General features: G+C 40.1%; 2 protein-coding genes across 7 annotated transcripts in view; one reads left to right on the forward strand and one right to left on the reverse strand.

Annotated features, from left to right (window-relative positions):
- SENP1 (SUMO specific peptidase 1) overlaps positions 1-7,883 on the reverse strand; it is a 48,432-nt gene extending 40,549 nt beyond the window's left edge. The window contains exons 1-4 of one of the 6 annotated variants that reach the window (XM_070494391.1): positions 7,576-7,883; positions 3,522-3,569; positions 1,938-2,068; positions 815-899 (exon numbers count right to left, since the gene is read on the reverse strand). In XM_070494391.1, the coding sequence (XP_070350492.1) occupies positions 815-899; positions 1,938-2,068; positions 3,522-3,525 (220 nt within the window). In that variant the 5' untranslated portion in view covers positions 3,526-3,569; positions 7,576-7,883. The other 5 variants (XM_014850043.3, XM_070494392.1, XM_070494390.1 and 2 more) reach the window with 5 other exon arrangements.
- Positions 6,327-23,285, forward strand: part of PFKM (phosphofructokinase, muscle) — a 43,944-nt gene continuing 26,985 nt past the window's right edge. Inside the window, exon 1 of the mRNA XM_070494388.1 lies at positions 6,327-6,961. The gene's annotated coding sequence lies outside the window, so the exon portion shown is untranslated. The remainder of the gene's footprint in view (positions 6,962-23,285) is intronic.

Consider the following 23,285-nt stretch of genomic DNA (forward strand, 5'->3'; position numbering starts at 1 on the left):
TTATTATCTCAATTTATTCTTATAAAAATCCCATTGGGGCAAGTTCAATGGTATTACTAGTATTCCCATACTTGTGGCAAGGTGAAGAGATTAAAGCATCAGGAGTGAAAAGATACAAGAAGACCACTATAATCTTCCTGGGTCATACCTCCAGGAAGCTAATCAACAAAAAACTCTTAATTTCCTTTCCCCCAAGACAGAGGCAGAAGATCATTGGAGACCTAAACCTTAGGAAAGGGGCAGATGAAAGTCAGGCAGGCCAGGGGCTAGGAATAGCCTAGAGAATGCTGACTTCTGTCATGGATCACAAGCTGAATAGGCAAGTCCTTGAATACGCAAGCATGGCTGTGGCAGGTGCTAGATAGAAATATGTTATTAACATTTCCTGCCCTGACAGAGGGACAAGCTTGAGCACAGAGATAAATTTTCAGGATTTATGGTTTCAAGCAGAATAGAAACAGGCTAGGTCTGTACTTTAAATCCATACAAAATAAATATCCTTTACATCACATACATATATCCAAAAAAAAAAGCCAAAAACAAATTGCTTTTTATAATGACATAATGAACAAGTAGGAGAATGGATGCCAAAAAAACTTTTTCATCAGAAAATACTTGGTTGAGACTAGATCAGTAAAGTATTATAGCAACCACATACACACACACATAAAACTTATTAAAATGATGTTTTAGTGGAGTAAATACCATTTTGCTTTTGATAATGTTTTTACTTTTAGAGATGGTAAACATAAAGAATTTGCTAGGAAGAAATCCAAAAGGTATAAATGCCTTGACTCCAAGTAATGTGTCATACCTGAATAATAATTTGGATTATAAGCTGCACTTCTCGTAGAACATGTATAAGATCGGTCCAAATTTCCTTGCCTGGAAGGCAAAATCTAAAGAAAGCAGAAGACCTTTCTTAAATCATATTTTTGACAATAAAATGGAATAAAAATTTATACTAGGAAAAATACATCATTAAACAACATTACGACATACTTCAGAACTCAATATAGTTATATTTATACATATTATAAATAAATTAAGCTACATACTAATAAGAAAGGAAAACACACACACAATCTGATGAAATGATCGAGGCTTCAAGGGGGAAAATGGGCAAAATATTTCTTATACAACTTAATTCAAAGAATGCTCATTTGAAGGTAAATATGCATTTAGTAGTATACCCTGTTTTGAAAGAGAGTTATATCATATGTCAAACAGGCTGACAAAATCAACCTGTTTTTGATTCTTTTGATAAATTTACAGAGATAGTTCTTAATCAGGGTTAGTGCTGCACTCCAGCATAAATCTGGAAATCTGTAGATATTCAGTTATCAGAATGATTACTGGGGGCAGATGCTACAGGTATTTAGTGCCCAGGGGCCAAGGTTGCTAAACATTCTGCTATAGTTGGGACAGATTCACACAGCAAAGAATTGTCTCATCCGAATCAGTAATGGCTTTCCTCCTGAGAAAGACTGCTTTATTAATAGTGCTCCTCAAATTTTAATGCGCATATAAATCAGCTGGAGAATTTTTAAAATGTAGATTCTGATTCAGTAGGTCTGGGGTAAAGCCTGAGATTCTGCATTTCTAACAAGCTCACGGGTGATGCTGCTGCTGCTGGTCCTTTCAGAAACTAAGCTTTATAGCACAGAGAAATCTCAGAGCTACTGTATATTTACATATTTACCCCCATTTAATGCTCAGCATTTTTTAGACACTAGGTTGAAAGAACACTAATCTGTGTATTGGTAACTGTAATATTCAGAGGAATAATACAGAGTTTTCTAAAAGGCACAGTTCTCAAAGAACTCATGCACAGCCTAGTTCTTGTCTTAACTTTAATATATCAAATAGAATTCCAAACACCAAAATTATTGATTTTAAAAAGGTAATATAATTAACAGAAGAAAACTATTCCTAACCTGATGGTCAGAAAGTGAAAGCTGGTCCTCTGGAAAACCTGTGTGTGACAGGAGATGGGTTTTGAATATGGAGTTGTGGTTCACTAAAGTTACTTCTCCAGCATCCATCTTCATCCTATCAGCAATATCATCTGGGGAAAGAGTCCAGATTAGTTCAAGTCACATAATTCCTCAGGAAGTACTTTCCCATGAATCACATTTTCACCTAATAACAATGCTTCCCCAAGAACATCTCTACACTCTACAGTCAAATAAAACCTCTCCTTCATAACTAACCACTGGCAAGAAATCTCAAAATGTCATTGTCAAAAAAAAGGTGTCCATGTGCAGAAAATGGCTTATTTGGAATTCACTGAGATCATCTACCAAATAGTTCAAAACTTGTACTAGTATAAAAAGAGCTTAATTCAAAGTTTTAAAAACAATGCAATTTTCCCAAAAGAAATTTCTGAATGTTTTAACTGTGGGGAAAAAATCTTAAATATTAAAAACACGGGGAAAAAATTTCACCATTCAGACATAAACACTGTTAACATTGATTTATTTTCTGTTTTAACTCAGAAAGGTGCTGTAAAAATTTACCCAAGTGCAAATTTTTTTCAGCAAAAAGCATAATTTATTTATATAGCTCTTAACAGATATCAGCTCAATTACTAAATCACTATGGCAGAAACTTACTTTAAAACCATTTTTGAGACCTTTGTTACTATAAAAGAACTATATAGGAACGAATGAGAGTAAGGGAACTCAGTGACTTACACTGGCATCAGCAATGACAGAAAAGGGAAACAACCAACCAGGGGAGAGAGAAGGTAGACTAAGCAAAAGGGAAAAACAGAAAGTAGAGAGAAGACCAATGTGAATTTAAAAGGAGCGTATGGGATGTCATAAGATCTAACTGTACAAATTTTTCAACTTATTCCTAAATTGGCTACTAGTCCTGACCTGTATTGATCCCCTTTACAGACATAAAAATACTATGAATAGTGGAAAACGTTCCACTCACAATTAATTCTCAATGCCACTAGCTAAATGAAATTAAAAAATTTACCTTATTCAAACAATTTATCATATAGAAGGCAGTATAACATGGTGCTAAAGAACAAGGACTCTGGAACCAGGCTGCCTGAGTTTAAATCCTGGCGCTGCCACTTATAGTTGTGTGACCCTAGCCAAGTTTCTTAACCTCTGGGTCTCAGTTTCCTTGTTGACATAATGGAGATAATAACAGTACCTATATTGTAGGTACTATTAGCTGCCCTTGCAAGGCAATTTTAAATATTAAATGAATTAATATATTTTAAGCACTTAAAACAGGGCCTTGCATATAGTAAATGTTTGCTAGTGTGTATTTAGCTTTCTCAATACAAGGAATGAGAAAATGCTCCCAAATGACACTATAAACAATGTTCCAACCAAAAGAAAATTGTTTGGTATACATAATTAGCATGAGATCTCCCTTAAAATTATTGTTAAGCACAAAGATGCAAATACTGAAAATGTTAGGAAAACCCATTCTTTCACTCCAGCTTAATTAATCAGAGTAACTAAAAGATTGAAGGAATACTTCACAGTTAGTCTTACCCATGTCAGGTCTTTTCACATCACTGACTTTAGCAAAGATACAAAGTCCTGTAAAAAAAAGAAAGAAAACAGAAATGTTACATTCTGAAACATCTATTTCAAATAATTATACAACAGGAAGCCATTCACAAGTGATATTTGTATTCTTAGTGGAGAAAAATATAAGGTGGTAAGGAAAGCTGACTTGATGGGAAGTGAATGGAAACTAAAACTAGCCTGAGGTAGTTCTAAGCATTTCTGTAACCCATGCTATACTAAACAGCAATTACGGACTATCCACAGAATCAGAGTATTACAGCAAGAAGCAAGCTGGACGAGTCAAACTTTTGGAGATTAATTTGCATATGGTCATAAAGTTAGTTAGTGACTACTCTGAAATTATAACCTAGAAATTCTTCCAAATCCATTGCTCTATTACTTCACGCTAAACCATTTTATACACAAGTCATAGATCTTGTGGTGGTCCTATTGACACTTCTCTTCCATACGTCTTACTCAGCGGCCAAATATTCTGAGGACAATCAAGGAATACTTCTCAGTTGCACTAAGTACTTTCTCCCTTATCATTAATCAAACTGCTACAAATCAAAGCCTCTTTGCTATATGAAATTACTTCCTCCTCTAATGTATCTAATTTTCACAGAAAAGGGAAGTTAAAGGCCTAGTTGCCGGGAATAGTTTAATAAACATACCCTTGGCACACATGCTTCTTGGCAGATTTCCATGAGGAGGAGATGAGGGATGGTAATAGTCACACTTGTATATTTTCATAATCTGACTTATCACCATACTTTTAAAAGACTGAACACTTCGTCAACTACGTAGCAATATCAGGGCTTCAATTTGCTGAGACTGGATGATGATAACAGGTATTCTTTATAGTCCCAATAATGAAGTGTGCACACTAAGGACGGCTGCTTGAGCTTTTCTTGGCGCAGCTACTGATTAAGTAGAGTAATCATCTGATTACCTAGTCTTGCCAGGGAGGACTCCCAAAGAATTTAAATCTTACATTTAGGTCTCAAATGTTTCCAAATGCTTAACTTAACCAAAGGCTTCTACATAGAAATTCTCCAGGTTTTTCTTTCCCTTTCTTTCATTTTTAATAAATAAAGTAGAATTCCCTGGGTCCCAGATTAAGGAAAAAAAAATCCTATCAACCAATAAAACAGCAGTGGCTTTTTCCTATTTCACTCTAGTCTTTTTTGTTGTATTAAGAATGTCAATTTAAAAGCCTGGTGCCTAGTAGAACAATCCCATGTTAACCTCCTTTGCACTGCTAAGATAGATGGGAAGAGGGGAGTAAGCAAGAAATCGAAGAATTTTAGAGATTATGTCCAGAGGGATTAAGTGACTTGCTTGAAATCACACAGGTCAAAAGGAAGACAAAAATCCAGGCATCCTAACTCCCAAGCAAATGTGCTTTTCAATAAACACCACAAAACTTCACATCCTTTAACACATCCTCATTCAAGGATTCATACACTTTGGCAACATAAAAGTAACTACTAGCTAACTCTGGGGAATCCACACTGATTTATAATTTTAATAATTAAAGCTCCACATTTAGGGGCCAGCCCGTTGGCGCGGTGGTTAAGTGCGGACGTTCTGCTTCGGCAGTCCAGGGTTCGCCGGTTCGGATCCCGGGTGCGGACATGGCACCGCTTGGGAAAAGCCATGCTGTGGCAGGCATCCCACATAGAAAGTAGAGGAAGATGGGCACGGATGTTAGCTCAGGGCCAGTCTTCCTCAGCAAAAAGGGGAGGATTGGCAGCAGATATTAGCTCAGAGCTAATCTTCCTCAAAAAAAAAAAAAGCCCCACATTTACATTTTAATACAAATATATCCACCTTCTTCAGCATGCTTATGGTACTTTCCTTTTGCCACTTTGCAATTACACTGGGAGAAGAGATATTCTACCCCAAGATTCAACATGAAATGCTGGATCTGGAATCTCTGATGCCACAAAATTCTTGCAAGCATAAGAATATTTTGCTTTTAAGAAAAGTATTCTAACAACTCATTTCCTAGTTCACATGGGTCATTTAATTTACTGAAAGAACATATGCAGTTACAGGTATTCAGGTGAAGTCAGGTTAGTAGCTGAACACAAGATAATAGGAAATCTGAAAGAAAAAAAGAGATGGCAAAGTCCTGAAAGCAACAGAATGTAACAAGTATGGTAAAACATTTACAAGCTTACATATATTCAAAGAGGTGATTATAAAAGAGAATCTTTACAGCTATGATGAAGTTACTAGAAAACATAGATTGAGGAGAGGCATTGTGCAGTTAGCTTTATCCAGGACCAAGATGTGGTTGGAATAATTTGTGACAGGAGAAGGGTGTGGATGTGATCATGTGAAACACCCTACTCTGAAACCCGGAAAACAATCATGTATGTGATACAGTTTGTATTATATCATCATGTATTTGTTTCTGTTTTTCATATTTTTACATGTAACCTCTCTCAATTGGTCTTTTAACACTTTAAACACTGTAACACTCAAACACCTTAACACTAAGTATTCAACTTCTTTCCTACACAAACACTTACTGTGCACTAAGTATACGCAGGGCATTGGGGATACAAAGATGAGTAAGAACTGGTCACTGCTGCTGAGCAGCTCACTGTCTACTGGGGGAAACCAGATCCATAAACAGACACAGCAAAACAATAAAACTGGTGCAATGGGTAGGAGGTGTGGGAGTCGTGGGAAGAAAAGGTAACACTTCAAAGCAGTAGCCAAGAGTTACATCACCTTCGCCTGAAGTAGCAGAACCTGTTTTTGAATCTATTTGATCCCTCTAGACTTAACTCATCAGACCGGGGAGATGAAGACCATCTTTGCAGTCAGGATAATTAATTGAAATGAGGTAAAAATACATGAGGCTTCTCAAGATAAAAATGAATGAGGCTTCCAAAAAGGGACTAGGGGGGAAAAAAAAAAGGAAGGGAGTCTCTAAATTGTTAGAAGGTTAAGGGATCATGCTTAAAAAGATGCTTAAGGTTTCACTTTAACTGTAATTTCAAATTCAGTGTAATCTGTATTTCAACACGAGTCCTTCACACAAACTATCTTTATAAAGATTTAGGAGACGATGCCACCTACTCCATCCAGAACACCCAATTAGAACAAGGACCCCAAGTCAGATAGTTGGTAGCCTATGGAAAGCCTTTATACAAATTTTACAAGAATCACCACCACCCCAGATATAGTAAGTGTACCAAACGTGAAGTGAAATGACTTTAACAAGGCTGACTTGAAAGCGATAAAGGAGCAAGTTATTGCCCACAAGATAGTGGAAATACTGCAGAGGCGCCGATAAACAGAAATCACCAAGCTCAGGAGAAGCTGGACAGACATCCAGAGAGATCCCGTTGGGGTTCACCAAGAGAGGGACGGTTCAAGGGAATTACCGGGAGGCGATGAGCCAGGTAAGCAAACGGGGGCCGTTAAGGGGATTTTCATAACCTGGGCAGGAGGGTCCGGACGTTTCTTTCTGCTGGTGGCACTAGCGATATCACAGCTCAGGGAGACACCACAGAGTAAAAGAGTTGGAGCAATGTTTACGTGAGACGCCGAAGTAGCTGAGGAATAGCGTTCAGGTCTCACGGAAGGCGGGAGGCGAAGCAGGTGTAACAGAAAGCCGAGCTTCCCGGCGGAAACAGCCTTCCCTTGAGAGAAGACGCTGCTCCGGCGGGAAAGCCCCGAAATCCCAACCGGCCCTCTCCCCGCAAGCGGGGCTGGGCGCGGGGCTGGGGCCTGCGGGAGCGGCAGGGACACGGCCTCTCTCCCGCCCGGGAGAAGGCGGCCTGAAGGAACGGCCTCGAGAAGCCTAGCTAACGGCCGCCGACCCCGTCGCGGGCGGCCGACAGCAGGGGGGAGGGGAGGTGGTCCCAGGGGGCGGGGCAGAGGAAAAAGCGCCGTCCCCACAGGAATCCCCGCTTCCGCCCAGCCCAACCCAGGCTGCCGGGCCCGGACCGGCACTGCCTCCCGGCCCAGGCTCCCTCCATCCTCACCCCTCCCCCAGCTTCCCGCCGCCACTCACCGAACCGGAACCGGCTGCTATGCGAAGGGGTTTCCGGCCGGGCGCGGAACGCAAAACCCGGGAACCGCCGCGAACCGGAACCGCCTCCACAACACCGGAAGAGCCGCTAGGTGGCCGCGGAGGAGGGGGGGGTGGGGCGGTAGGTCAAAGAGCAGAGTTGAGGACCGCCGGAACGCCTGCGCAGTGTGGCGAGGCCGGAGAAGCCAAGGGAGCATCTAAGGCTGTAGTCATAATTTCGCTGTTCCCTTTTCAGTTTGAGCTTTTTCTTGTTAGTGTGCCCTTCGTCCTTCGCTTTTCTCTGTTCCCTCGACTCCCTCACCCTCCGCTTTCTGGTTCCGCCCGGCGATTTCCTTACCCTCCAGTTGCCATGGCAGCTTCTCATTGTGGCTCTTGATCTGCGGGAATATGTTGGCCGCCTTGACCTGAGAGCTAAATCGAGCCCAGGCTATATCGTGTTTTATTGAGAATCCCAGATCTTACTGCTGGTAGAGGTTATTGGAGATATTTTAGTCTGACAGGTTCAGAGAAGTGAAGTTATTTCCCAGAGTTAGAAAGTGCATCGCAGATATGGGACTAGGAAACAAGTTTCTTAACCGGCAGTCCTATACTCTTTGCACCATGTTATGCTTGATTGACTATTCCGGGGGGGAGGGGGGAAGCAGTTTGGGATTGGCTTAGGTTAGACTCTGGAAACAGGTAACCTTCCAGAGCCCTGGAGGAGTTTGAAACACGGGCAGAGGTGTGAGAAAAACTATTTACTTTTCTGAGTGAAAATAGGAAAGGACCCAGGAATCTGACCTGTGAAGAACTAAATGGTCCTGGTGTTTTCCTGGAACTGAACTGACTAACCTGTAATCTGTCATATGTTTTAAGAGAAAATAATGGGAAGTGATATGTCTGTTCATTCAGACTGTTTACGAGGCCCTTCAACTTGATGGGCTCTGTGTAAAAGTCTTGGAGAAATGCTTCTGAGCAGGCATTCTAGAGCCAGATGACAGGCACAATCTGAGCTCAGACTGAAGAAGGGAAGCCTCTGGAAGCCCCCAGCCTTTTAGATACTTTCAGCAGCTGGAAAAAGGAGACGCTTACCCAGTTCAGGGGATCCTGCCCTGTCAACTATATAAAAGTAGATTATTTGTATCACTTTATATGCTGATATTTTATACTGTCATTCCTAAGGCCCATTAATATTGAGCATACCTGGTCCATGTCAGTTTTGTCCATCTTAATTGTTCCACAGATATGTTCATTTGGATTAAACTCTGTCTCTATTTCCAGGAGACAGCCATGCGTAAAGAGGAATTACATCTGAAATTTTTCATGTGTGTGATTCAATCTCGCCAATTAGTCAGGACTCCTCAGAGAACAGGTACCATTGTCTCCTGATAATACTCCAGTGACAGATTGGGTTCTCTTGCAGGAAGTCTCAATACAGGATGTGAGAATTACTAGTGTAAAGACAGGCTTTAGGGGTCAGCTGACGTTGTTTATTCCATCTCCACTATGATAAAGTATTTGTCACTGAATCGTGTCTTTTCCTTGTACAAGTAGATTTTGGTGAGATTTTTGGCCTGGTATGTGGGAGTAAACACCAGGCAGATAAGGAGGACTTGAGAGTTGAAGGAGAACAAAATGTATAGCCCATGACCTGGTAGTTGATTTGTCTGTCCTTTGTGAATTATTTCAACCTTTCCTGGCTCATCTGTGGGAGTCCTTGTCACCATTGCAATTGACTCTTCAAAAGAGATAAATAGAGTCCGCCCCAAAAATGGCCTTCTCTTCCACCCCAGTCTCAAAGTATCTAGTTGTGTGTTTTGCTTTTCCCCCCATTTATGTGAAAGGAGTAGAACATTTTGAAGTAAGATTGTTGTTAAGAAGAGTTGTCAGTTCACTAGTTTTTCATTGGATTTGTGGGGAAAAGGCCCTGGACAGCTGAGAGTCATAGAGAAAATAAGAGAATAAAGAGCACTCCCTTCCCTGAATCCCTCCTTGAGGGTGACCTAGAGGTATTGCTTCTCAGCTGGGGAAGCTTCAACTTCCAGCATGCTCATACAAAAGCCACCACCTGAGACAGACGCCTCGAAGATTCTAGATACTGTGGATGCTCCAGACACCATGGAAGGCATACATGTTTTGAAAAATGGTGAGGCATGTGGTTAAACAAGGGGGAGGAATATGGACAGGAGTATTGGAAAATGAAAAGTTTATGCCCAGCATTATAAATTAGAATAGACCTACAAAATTTATGAGTTAAGACAAGGTAGAAAGTATATGTGTGTGTGTGTGTGTGTGTGTGTGTGTGTGTGTGAGAGAGAGAGAGAGAGAGAGAGAGAGAGGAGATCATCTAGGAAAATATAGAAAGAGGGACACTTTCTCTATGAGGAATAGCTTAATTTAGTCCACAGTAAGTCAACTGGCTCCCTCATAACTATAAGCTACTAATCTGGTTTTTCCTATTATCAGCAACCTTGATAAGCAAAAGTGTGAGGATTAAATTAAGGAGTTATTATATTACACAGTGATTCCAAATATTGTAAAAAATGTTCACCTTATGAGTGAGCCCTAAAGGCCTAGTGGTTAAAGTTCAGCATGCTCTGCTTCAGCAGCCCAGGTTTGGTTCCTGGGCACGGAACCGCACCACTCGTCTGTCGGTTGCCATGCTGGGGCGGTGGCTCACATAGAAGAACTAGAATGACTTACAACTAGAATATACAACTATGTGCTGGGGCTTTGGGGAGAAAAAAAAAAAAAGATAGAGGAAGATTCACAACAGGTATTAGCTCAGGGTGAATCTTTCCCAGAAAAAAAAAAAGTGGTAATTATAAAAAAATGAAAAGTTCACCTTAGGAATCCATTTAATAAATTTCTCTTGTATATTTTAAGTAGTGTTCAACTCATAAGCAGTTTATGTGAAACTTCAGAAACACATCTTTGTGTTTCTTCTCAACTCAAGTACATCTATATTGGAGTCAGCTTACTGCAAATATTTATTGAGTTCCCACTATGTGCCCAATAATATAGTAGAAATGATAGAGAGACTGAAAAAAATATATGACATAACCTTATCGTTGTCCCAGTAGTTTATAGTTTGGAAGTGTCTTAGAGATTATTTAGTCCAGCTCCTTATATTTTCAGAATGAATTCAGGTCTAAAGGGGTTTTCCTCAAAAAGTTAAATTCATTGGAGTCATCACTCCCAGAACTTATGAAATATATAGCAATATTTATTCAATAATTTTTGAGCACTTACTATTTGAAGTCATTGTACTGGGCTCAGTAGGAGATGAGAAAACACTTTCCCTGTCCCCCAGAAGCTGACGAACAAGAATGGAGATGAGACATTGTGTAAGTTAAGAGCTTGATAACTTTGGTTCAAAATGTTGAATTTCACTGTTGGTGGTGTAGGGCGAGTATGGTTGCCTTCCTAAATGTTGAATTTCAAAGGAGGATGCCATGGAGATGTAGAAAGGGAGCTCTGACTGCTCAGGCAGAGCTTCACTGAGCTCCAGCATGTAGGCAGGGCACCATGGCCCAAGATCCAGTCCTAAGCTTTGAAATGACATAAACTCTAACTTAACTCAGTCTTAATAGTGTACCCAGAGTTAACCAGACTCACAAGAAAATGGCTTATATAGAAGAATACCAAAAAAGTTTTTGGAGCAATATACATCTATATATGGCAATTGTGTGTGGTCTGTGTCCCTTTAATCAGACTTGCTTTGCCCATGCATAAAAAGCTGCTAGGTTCAAGAAATAAGCCCAGCTGATGGCCTTGTCCTACAGTTTCCTGAATTTGTATAGCTTATTTCTTATTTTCCCTCCTCTTCTTTTCCCGTTCTCATTTTGCTCTATACCTAATACTCATCTCAGACCCCCTTTGCTCTGATGATCCATTTGGACCTGCTTCTGTGGTTTGAACTCAGCATTACCTCATGGACAAAATTCTGATGTTAAACTTCTGCCTTTAAGCATTGAGGCTGCAGGTAAGAGCTACATTTAACCCTTCCAGCTTTCCCACTAGAGATGGAGAAGCAAATATCATCCCAATTAGCCCTACTGGTACCTCCATTCCTTCTTTTCTGCCTTTGTCCTTGCCTGCTTCCCTCTTTCATTCCCTCCTTCTTTCTTCCTTCCTTCCCCCCCTTTCCTTCCTCCTGTCCCTCCTTCTTTTCATTTCTTCCAAGAAAATTTGTTGAGCACATACTGTGTCAGGCACTGTACTTGGCGCTGGGAATAAAGTAGTAAACAAAACAGGCACACTGCCTTCCTTCATGACGTTTATAGTCTTGTGAGAGTCAGAGAGTGATCACATACTCACACGTGGTTAGATTTCTAGAATGGTGCTAGTGCAATGAAGGAAAATAATGCCATGTAATCAGAATGTAAAACAGGGGACCTAATCTGGCCTGAGAAGGCAGAAAAACCCCTTCTCAGGAAGACCTGAGAGGTGTGTATTCATTAGCCAGGCAACGGGGGAAGAAGAGCCTTCTGGAAAAAGGGACGATAGGCTCTGAAAGGAGGAGTTTGGCTCATTGGAAGAAGAGAGAAGGCCTGTACGACTTGTGTGATGGGAAGAGTAGCTGGAGAGTGAACTATAAGATTAGTGTAAGAGCCAAATCATGCTATGCCTTCTAGTTCCTACCACTCCTGAGCTATGGGAAATCACTGAAGAGTGACAGGTCATATTTGGGTTTTCAAAAGATCATTTAAGGTCCTGGCTTGAGTATGGATTAGAGGGGACAAGAGTGGTTATCTGCTCTGGTGGAATGGATAATGCCACTGCCTTGCTCCATTCCTCACATCTAGGCAATGCAGCCCTATAGGGCAGGAGTAAGGAAGTCATGCCATCAAATAGCATGATTAGCAGAGATGAGCCAAGAGCTACTGATGCCAAAACACCCCAAAACCCTGGCCTGATGTCCCTCTGCTGTTGCTGACAGCCTGAAAAATTTATAGGGACTCCCTCCTGGACGTTCTGCTCCTTGCTCTAAGTGAAGCTATATAGAGAGATGCTGAGCTCTAGTCCTCAAGAAAAATGGAATACATTTTGTTTCTAGTCTCACACCTGGCAGGGAAGCAGCTGCAGCTGCTATTTTCTCCAACTCCCTGCCCATCGGTACAGACAACTCTGCCTGTGTGTGTGTGTGTGTGTGTGTGTGTGTGTGTGTGTATCTGGCCTATAGAGGATCGATTCCCAACATAAGGAAGCCATTTGGTCCTGCATTGGGGCACAGCAAGGCAGTGAGTCATCTAGGCCCCTAACGTTTGTAAAAAAGAAGTGGTTAGCATTCCCAGATAGCCAAGAGTGTGAGAAAACTACCTCTAGGACAAAGGCTCAGGGGCAGCAGGCAGCTTTGTGGGCCAGGCTCTGCTCCAGCAAATTTACCTGCCCACTAGACCTGAAGTCTCTCCTGTGCATAAACTTCTCGTGTTCACTGATGGGCAACCTGCCTTGGGTAATCTGTGACGCCTGAGACTACTTCTTATTGGGCTGCAAATTGGGGAGCATGCCAAGATAGTAATGTTACACCCATCTGCCACCTGTTCACAGTTTCTCCCCGGAAGCATAAAACCTTACTTCATCTAGGCTATCTGTCATCAGCATTGTCCATGCCCCCACCACCCTTCTGTTCCTTTGACAGTACACTCACACCTAGGTGGTTTGTGCATACCACGATGAAAAGTTACTCCAACACTGATTGCAACTGATATGTAGAGATGATTGCTGCCCACACCCCAGTTCCTTCCAAGCAGGTATACTTGCTTTGTGCATCAGAGACAAGATTCTCCTTATAGAGATGCTATGTTATAGTGATCCAAGAACCTGTACTCTTGGTGAAGGAAAATCAGTGGGAATTCTGCCTCTATCAAGATTGTCTTAATCACCATTCGGTATTGACCTCCTGATCCCAACCTTCCAGGACCAGCTCCAGAGAACTTGAGTTTTCCTGAAGCTAAAACTCTCATCCTCTTATAATGTCAACTGAATTGGGAAGATCATTGAGTGGGAAAATAGCCTTATAGATGCTCTTCTTCCAGTCATATATGCAAGGATACCAGTTGACTTGTGGAACACTTTTTTCATCTTCCATTGATTAATGGAGATGATCTTATATATGCTCTTGGACCACCTTACTCTGGGTAGTCCCCTATTAAACTCCTTCTCACTTAACCCAGGGAAATGTATTTAAGAGACTAAAGGTATATTCCTTAGACCATGAACTTACTAAACAGCTGAGCCTTCCACATTATGCCTAATGAGGTGTTAGCATATTTGAAGTGGAAGACTCCCAGGATTGTCTTATATAATGATCGTCTTCTCTGCTTTGATATCCCCAAAAGCTTAATTCTTTAAATAAGTTTATCTGGTCCAAGCTTGAGGCTGCATACTTCAGCTGAAGAGTTTCTTTACTTCTGCCCTGAAGACTTGAAAGTGGTACCTTCAACCTGCAGTAGGAGTCATCTTGTTACCTGTGACCTCTTCCTTGAGCTAGCTTTCTCAAGAAGTTGATCCTAATAGGTGGAAATGACACCTTTGAAGCCATCCACGCCTTTGAGGAGTGCAGATTTATTCTTCAAGTGATGGTGTTTTCGAACCTCCCCAGCTTAGAACGATGGTTCTCAACCTTTATCATGCATCAGAATAACCTAGAGGACTTGTTAAACCACATTGCTGTGCCCCACCCCCAGAGTTTTTGATTCAGTAGGCCCAATAATTTGCATTTCTGACAGGTATCTGCTGGACTGGAACTGAGGCACATTGTCTTAAGCCAGTACCCTGTGTCAGAAACTTTAATATTAGTGGCTAGTAGAGGCTGCTCTATCTTCATAGGTCATCCAATCCCAGCTAGAGCTAAAGATGGCTTTCCAGTGCAGACAGTGACTTCATGCCTATACCCATGGTCTGTCCTCATGGAGCTTACATTTTAATGGAGGAAAACAGGTAATAGAATATTAGCCAAGTAATGGCTACATTAAATCCAGAGGTAGTATAGAAGTGAGAGGACCACAGAGAAATTTGTTTCAACCCAGAGGGAGGCCCATACCTAATTGCTGCATATGCTCCACAACATCAACCCATGAAGTCATTGTAGCCCATTTGCTATTCTGGTTCTAGTCCAAAGGAAACTTGGTGCTCCTCTGGTATGACACTCCTGCTTGTTCCTGACTCAGAACTTTTGCATGTGCTATTCTCCCTATCTGAAAATGTCCCTTCAAGTGGTAGCATGGTTTTCTCTCTCATTCAGATCTCCTCTGAGAATGTCATCTCAACAAGGTTTTTCCAGGCCACCCTACTTAAGATAGCACCCTTGTCACTCTGCTTCTTTACCATGCTTTATTCTTCATCAGAGCCTTATCACTACTTGACTAAGTTATTATCTGCTTTGCTCACCAGAATGTAAGCTCCATGAGGACAGACAGTTTTTTCCCCCATCCTGGATCTCCTTGAGTCTGGAACAGTGCCTAACATGCAATAGGTGCTCAGGATTTGTTGACTGAATACATGAAACCTATGGTATGATATTTCCTGCTCTTCTGGGTTAGAGTCACACCTGGATGACTGTCCTACCTACTTCTCATTGCTAAATGTCCTGGCACACCATCACTAGCATCATCAACATCATCTTCTCATCACAGCGGTCTAAATAGATCTTGTACCCACTCAGTAGTCATGACATGTCCTAGTGGTAGTGAATGGACTCATAAGTATGGCATACAACATCCTCCTTATTGCCCCCCCATCTCTGCTAGCCATTGGTAATCATTGTCAAAGAGATCCTCTGTCTTTGTGAACTACTCAACTTCCTGGCAGTAATGTCTATTTTATCCTGCTTTGGAGAGTGCTGTCTAAAGCTCTCTACATCTTCATTTACCTATCTACTACTTAACAGGGTTAATGGTCAGAGCATCTGAACCAGGAACTTTAGAATACCTCAGCTGCTTTACTCAAGTGCTCTTCGTATCTAGCTACTGCAGAGTTCCCTTTAGACATCTTATACTTCTCTCCTCTAGAATGCCTTCTTTCATAATAATCATAACTTTTGTCCCTACTGTTTGCCTGGACTTCATGCCAACATCCTAATAGCTGACTGATACCTGGAAACCTCTGGGAAGCCTAAGAGGACCTTCTAAACCCCTTCCTGTATAGTGAGGATCAATATAAAGAATATGACTTTCATTCTTGGTACCAAGTTATGACATATTAGGTGAGATATCATTTTACTCTCTCTGTGCACATTAGCTTTACCTGACATGCTGAAAACAAGAAAGACCACCACCAAGTAGTACAAGGTAGGAGGAATAGTGGCATTTGATCACATGGCTTTCTGAGTCCAACTGACCTTCTTATGGGGTCAGTCCTTTTTTTCCCTCACTCTCTGCCAAGTCCCCTAAACATTGTTGACTGACATAAAGAGTCTAGGTGATATCAGTGAAGGAGTTTATTCAATAATCAACATGAGGGGTTCGAACCCCAAGAAAACAGGTCAACAAAGTGCTCCGAAGGAACTGCTCCAAGGTGTGTGAGTTGAAGTACAGCTTATATCTCTTTCTCAAAGTAGTGTATATGTAGGGAAGAGGAAAAGAAAAAAACTTATGACTAGATTTCATATATGGCAAAAAAAGGAAAAAGAATAGAGTACATCTGGGCTTTTCTCTAGACAATACATTGAAGGTAACATAAAGAAGAATTCCTTGGTTATACATCAAACAAGTTCAGAGATGCTGACATTATCTATGTGTGGAGGGAGGCAAGGACCAGCGTGGTTAATTATTCCCTCAATCTCTAAGAAATGCAGCTGGGAAATGCGAGAGTGAGGTACCCCTTTATCTCTTCCTGTTGTGGATCTGTCTAGCTGGTGTCTTCAGTGATGAGGTGTGGGGTTGAAAGGTCATTTTGACACAAGCTGAAGATAGCGTGCATGGCTGCTTAACCATGGATTTCTATTGTACTGACTTAAAGCCTATGCAGTTTGCTTGCTGGATTCACCTATTAGACCAGGGAGAGGGGGGTCCCAAAAATCTGTCACATCTTGAATTCCAGCTACCAACCTCAACAGCTGAAGGAAAATGATTATATTTTGGACAAAGTTCTAGATTTCCAGCAGTACCCTAGCTAATTCCTATACTCGAGTTATTAGAATGGATGTAAGGCCTCTTGAGAAGCGTATCAGAGGGCCCCATGTTCTTTTCCAGTACAAACCCATGACATTTTAGCTTTCTCCTCTAGAGGAAGGGCCCAGAGTGTTCTTTTCAGCCCCATTAAACCATACCAGCAATGAAAATAATCTTAGGATGAGTATAAATTCAGATACTGCCTTAGTTTGGTTGCCTCGAGAATTTGTTGGTGCTGTCTCTCCTTTGACTATCTAACTTGCTGCTTTGCCCTTGTGATTCTGGGTCCTCCAACTCTGCTAGGCTGTACGCTACTCCTGACGCTTTCCTTAGGCATCCTAGCTTGCACGGCAGTGTTTAGACCCCTTCTTCAACACACTCTTCCATAGTCATCATACTGTGTTTACCTGTAGGCTTCATGCACCAACACCCTGCCCTGAGGGGATGCTTCTCAGCCTCCCCCATTAGAGAGATGAGGATTTTACAGATACTATGTTTTCTGGAACTGCTCAGATTTCAAATATTTTTCCCTATCATCAGTCCACCATCAAATTATGCATCCAAATTTTGATTCGTAAGATAAGTCAACCATTGCCAGCTAAAGTGCCCCTTCCATGTTATTAAGGTTCCTGGGAAACTATATTTGAAATTTAAAAGTTGTTTGATAAACAGAAAATTAGGAATAAGTAAAATGTATTGTCTTGGAGTTTAGGATTAAAATTAAGGAAAATCCATTTTTAAGGAGGTATCACTGTTTCATCATATCATCCATATCTCTAATGCTGCAATATTTGTATGCATTGGTGTCTTTCTCTCAAACAGTACTAAATAAACACTGCCAAATTCTTACTATCCAGGTCCTATTTGTTTTTCTCCATTTATCTTCAACTAGCGTATTTGTATCATAAGAATTTGATACATTAAAATTTTTAATTGAGTTAATTCTTCAATTATATCCCAGGTCTAATGAAATGTAAACTTCCTATGAAACTTTGATAGTCCCTCTAGATTATAAACTCCATGAGTGCTTATTATACCTCAGTACCTGGAACGGTGGTTGGCACATAATGAGTCCTCAATAAATATTTGTTCAATGTATAAATGAATTAATAATGAATAGAGGTTTGTCCAGATTCTTATCTTGAAGACATTTACAGCCATTTGTTAAAATGACATATTTCTTCCATTAGCTACTCTCTATTTTGTGTTGGTTTTTACTGTTTAACTTGCAGAAAGTAACATCTTCAAGTTCGGGGATTGCACTAAGATAACCATAGGTGAGGCCTAAGTACGTCTGAGAAAATTCTTCTTTTCTGGGACTCCCACCCCCAACTGACCTGAAGGTTCGCTAGGTGCCTTTTGAGAGGATTTTTTTCTTGATTTGTGCTCATTTAGTTTTCTGGAAACTCCTGAGGATGACTGATCCTGGGACAGAAAAAGGGATCCACATGATCAGGTGTCTTGGGATAAGGCTTTGAGTAACTGAACGACGCTTCCTTGCCTTCACCTAATTAAAGTAGACTCCTTAATGCAGTAATACATTAAGAACACTTTCAATGAAGACACCGGAGTTGGCAGCAGGTAGAGGGGGAAGGGATGGATTGACTCTCAGGTTTCAGCCTTTATCTTCATGTTGGAGTTAGAAACCCCATAATGTGTGGGGGCCTTTTCCAGCTTTTTCTTTTTCAAGTTTTAAAAACAGCTTTATTGAGATATAATTCACATATCATAAAATTCACCCATTTAAAGTGTTTAATTTGGACTTCTGTTTTCTGGTTCCCCATGTAGGGACCTTGGAAGTCGCCACTCTAACCTAACAATAAGTAAAAGTAAAAAGATTGAAAAATTAACAACTCTTCTTGGATCCATAAGAGAGGGGAAGGCACAGAGCAAACTGCTCACCCCTAAATTGGAGAGAGGTGAATGTAGTTCATCGCGGCTTACCTGAGCAGAGACCCACCAGCAGAAACCTCCTTGGGAACCAATAATGGGGTAGGAAAAGCTGAACCGTAATTGACAAATTGCTGGAAGCTCAATGCAGACAACTCTGGGAGTTAAAAACTACAGGGAGACCCAGTCGAAAGGGGGCCCCACAATCCTGGAAGATTTACTTTCAGGAACTCGACCAGATACCCACAGTAAATATTAGAGAAAAATCCCCTCAGGCTTCTGGCAGGGGAAGGAGGAAAGGAACCATTTTGAAATACACCAGAGCACTCTGTTCTTAATAAGTCTTGCTTTCAGGGGAGATTGGCTAAGTAGAGCCTAACTTGCTGGGATATCATCAGAGACTAACTGACCTGAGGAAGGGAAATACCCAACTCCAGCCCCCTCTAGCCCTCCTGTCCCACCTAAGTGGGGAGAGAAAACCAGAGAAACTATTGTGAAGTTCACAGTCCAGAGGCATGGGCTCAGTAAAAGACTGAAACCTAATCATAGGACTATGGAATGCCTCCCCTCCCCTCACACCTTAGCACCACATTACTAAAGGCCTATTTACAGCTCTTCCTTTTACCTGGTACATCTGGCTATCAAGAAAAATTATAAGGCATATAAAAAGGCAAAAAACACAATTTTAAGAGACAGGGCAAGTGTCAGAACCAGACATGGCAGGGACGTTGGAATTATCAGACTGAGAATTTAAAACACCTATGATTAATGTGCTAAGGACTCTAATGGATAAAATAGGTGGTATGTAAGAACAGGTGGGCAATGTAAGCAGAGATGGAAATCCTAAGAAAGAACCAGAAATAAATGCCAGAGATAAAAAACACTGTAAAAGAAATGAAAAATACCTTTCATGGGCCTATTAGTAGACTGGACATGGCTGAAGAAAGAATATCTGAGTTAGATGATATATCAATATAATCCTCAAAAACCAAAAAACAAAGAAAACAAAGAACTGAAAAAAATAGAACAGAATATCCAAGGACTGTGGGACAACTACACAGATGTAACATACATGAAATGGGGATACCACAAGGAAAAGAGAGAGAGAAAGGAACAGAAGAAATACTTGAAACAATAATAACTGAGAATTTCCCCAAGTTAATGTCAGGCATCAAACCATAGATTCAGGAATCTCAGAGAACACCAAACAAGATAAATGCAAAGACAAAACAAAACAAAACTACACCTAGGCATATCATTTTCAAATTACAGAAAATCAAAGATTAAAAAAAAGCCCTGAAAGAAGCCAGAGGGAAAAAGCACCTTACCTATGGAGGAACAAAGATAAGAATTACGTCTGACTTCTCAGAAACCATGAAAGCAAGAGTGGAGTGAAATATTTAAAGTGTTGAGAGAAAAATCCACCAACCTAGAATTCTGTACCCTGTGAAAGTATCCTTCAAAAACAAAGGAGAAATAAAGACTTTCTCAGACAAACATAAGCTGAGAGAATTTGTTGCCGGTAGACCTGCCTTGCAAGAAATGTTAAAAGAAGTTCTTTAGAGAGAAAGAAAATAATATAGGTCAGAAACTCAGGTCTACACAAAGAAAGGATGAGTATCAAAGAAAGAATAAGTGAAGGTACAATAAAAACTTTTATTTTTCCTTATTTTTAGTTGATCTAACATATAACAATTTGTTCAAAATAATAATAGCAACAATGTATTTTATTATGTATGTTCATGTATCTATCATATATCTATACATGCTTATGTATTTTTATATATAAGTGAAATGAATGACAGCAATGATACAAGGGATTAGAGGGAGGAAATAGGATTATTTCATTATTATAAGGTATTCACACTACCCATGAAGCTTTATAGTGTTATCTGAAAGTGGACATGGATTATTTATAAATGTATATTGCAAACTCTAGGGCAACCATTAAAAAAAAGTAAAAGAAGAAGTATAACTGATATGCTAAGAAAGGAGAGAAAATGGAACCATATAAAATGCTCAATTAAAACCACAAAAGGCAGAAAAAGAGTGGAAGACAAAAATAAGAACAAAGGCAACAAATAGAAAACAGTAACAAATATGGTAGATATTAATTGAACCATATCAATGATCACTTTGAATGTCAGTGGTCTAAATGCACCAATTAAAAGACAGATTGTCAGAGTAGATAAAAACATGACTCTACTGTATGTTATCTACAAGAAACCCACTTTAAATATAAAGACACATATAGATTAAAAGTAAATGGAGGGAGAAAAATATACCATGCTAACACTAATGAAAAGAAAACAGGGGTAGCTATATTAATTACGGACAGAGTAGACTTCAAAGTAAGGAAAGTTATCAGGGATAAGAAGGGCATTGCATAATGATAAAGAGGTCAATTCTCCAAGAAGATATACAAATTCTTTTTATTCATTTTTTATTTTATTATTTTTTTTTGAGGAAAATCAGCCCTGAGCTAACATCTGCCGACAATCCTCCTCTTTTTGATGAGGAAGACTGGCCCTGAGCTAGCATTGGTGCCCATCTTCCTCTTCTTTATATGTGGGACGCCTACCACAGCATGGCTTGCCAAGCAGTGCCATGTCTGCACCCGGGGTCTGAACCAGTGAACCCCGGGCCACCAAAGCGGAACGTGTGAACTTAACCACTGCACCACTGGGCTGGCCCCCAATTTTGTTTTTTTAAACTGCTTTTTTTTTTTTTCTCCCCAAAGCCCCAGTACATAGTTGCATATCCTAGTTGTAAGTCATTCTGGTTCTTCTGTGTGGGGTGCTGCCACAGCATGGCCTCATGAGCAGTGTGTAGGTCCATACCTAGGATCCAAACCGATGAACTCCTGGGCCACCAAAGCAGAGTGCATGAACTTAACCACTCAGCCATGGGGCCAGCCCCTATAACAAGTCTTAATGTCTGTGCACTAACAACACAGCATCAAACTATGTGAGGCAAAACTGATAGAACTGCAAGGAGAAATAGATAAATCCACTATCAGAATTGGAGACTTCAACATCCTTGTCTCAGAAATGGATAGATCCAGCAGACAGAAAATAAGTAAGGACATAGTTGAATTCAACAACACCATCAATCAACTGGATATAATTGACACCAACATTTCATCTAACAACAGCAGAATACAGCAGCTTTTTCTTAAGCTCATATGGAACATTCACCAAGATAGATCACATTCTGGGCCATAAAACACACCTTAAGTAATTTAAAAGAACAGAAATCCTACAATGTCTGCTTTTAGACTACAATTAAACTAGAAACCAATGACAAAAAGATAACTGGAAAATCACCAAATATGTGGAGATTAAACAACACACTTGTAAATAACACATGAATTGAAGAAGAAATCTCAAGAGAAACTTAAAAATATTTTGAACTAAATAAAAATGAAAATACAACTTAAAATTTGTGGGATGCAGCAGAAGCAATGCTTAGAGGGAAATTCATAGCATTGAATGTGTATATTTGAAAAGAAGAAAATCTAAAATCAGTAATCTAAGTTTTCACCTTAGGAAACTATAAAAGAGCAAGTTAAATCCAAAGTAAGCAGAAAAAAAGAAATAATAAGAATTAGAGCAGAAATCAATAAAATTGAAAACAGGAGGTCAACAGAGAAAATCAATAAAACCAAAAGCTCGTTCTTTGAAAAGATCAATAAAATCTATACATCTCTAGCAGGCTAACTAAGAAAAAAAGCTACAGTAATCAAGACAGTGTGGTATTGGCAAAAGAATAGACAAATAGATCAACAGGACAGAATAAGGAGCCCAGGGACAGACCCCCATAAATATAGTCAACTGATCTTTGACAAAGGAGCCAAGGCAATACAATGGAGCAAAGATAGTCTCTTCAACAAATGGTGATGGGACATCCATGAATGTAGACACAGACCTTATGCCCTTCACAAAAACTAACTCTAAGTGGACCATAGACTTAAATGTAAAATGTAAAACTTAAAACTTCTAGAAGATACATAGAAGAAAACTTAGATGACCTTGGGTGATGCCTTTTTAGATATAACAACAAAGACATGATCTGTAAAAGAAAGAATTGATAAGCTCAACTTCATTAAAATTTGAAAGTATGCAATTCAATGGTGTTTAGTATATTTGTAGAATGGTGCCGCCACTCTAAGTTTAGCATATTTTTATTACCCACAAAAGAGATCCTGTACTCATTAGAAGTCACTCCTCATTTCCCCGCAGCCCTAGGCAACTGCTAGTCTACTTTCTGTCTCTAAAGATTTGCCTATTCTGGACATTTCATATAAATGGAATCATGTGATATGTGGTCTTTTGCGAGTGGCTTCTTCCACTTAGCACAATGTTTTTGATGTTCATCCATGTTGCAGCAAGTACTGGTGCTTCATTTCTTTTATTGCCAAGTAATATTATATTGTATGGATATGCCACATTTTATTTATCCACTCATCAGTTGATGGCCATTTGGGCTGTTTCCATTTTTTTTTTTTTTTTTTTTTTGCCTATTATGAATGATGCTGCTGTAAATATTGGTGTACACATCTTTCTGTGTGTACATACGTTTTCATTTTCCTTGGATATATACCTAGGAGTGGAATTGCTGGGCCATACAGTAACTCTGACATTTTGAGGAACTGCCAAACTGTTTTCCATAGTCACTACATCATTTTACATTCCCACCAGCAAAACA

This window comes from Equus asinus, chromosome 22, assembly GCF_041296235.1.
Source record: "Equus asinus isolate D_3611 breed Donkey chromosome 22, EquAss-T2T_v2, whole genome shotgun sequence".
Lineage (NCBI taxonomy): Eukaryota > Metazoa > Chordata > Mammalia > Perissodactyla > Equidae > Equus > Equus asinus.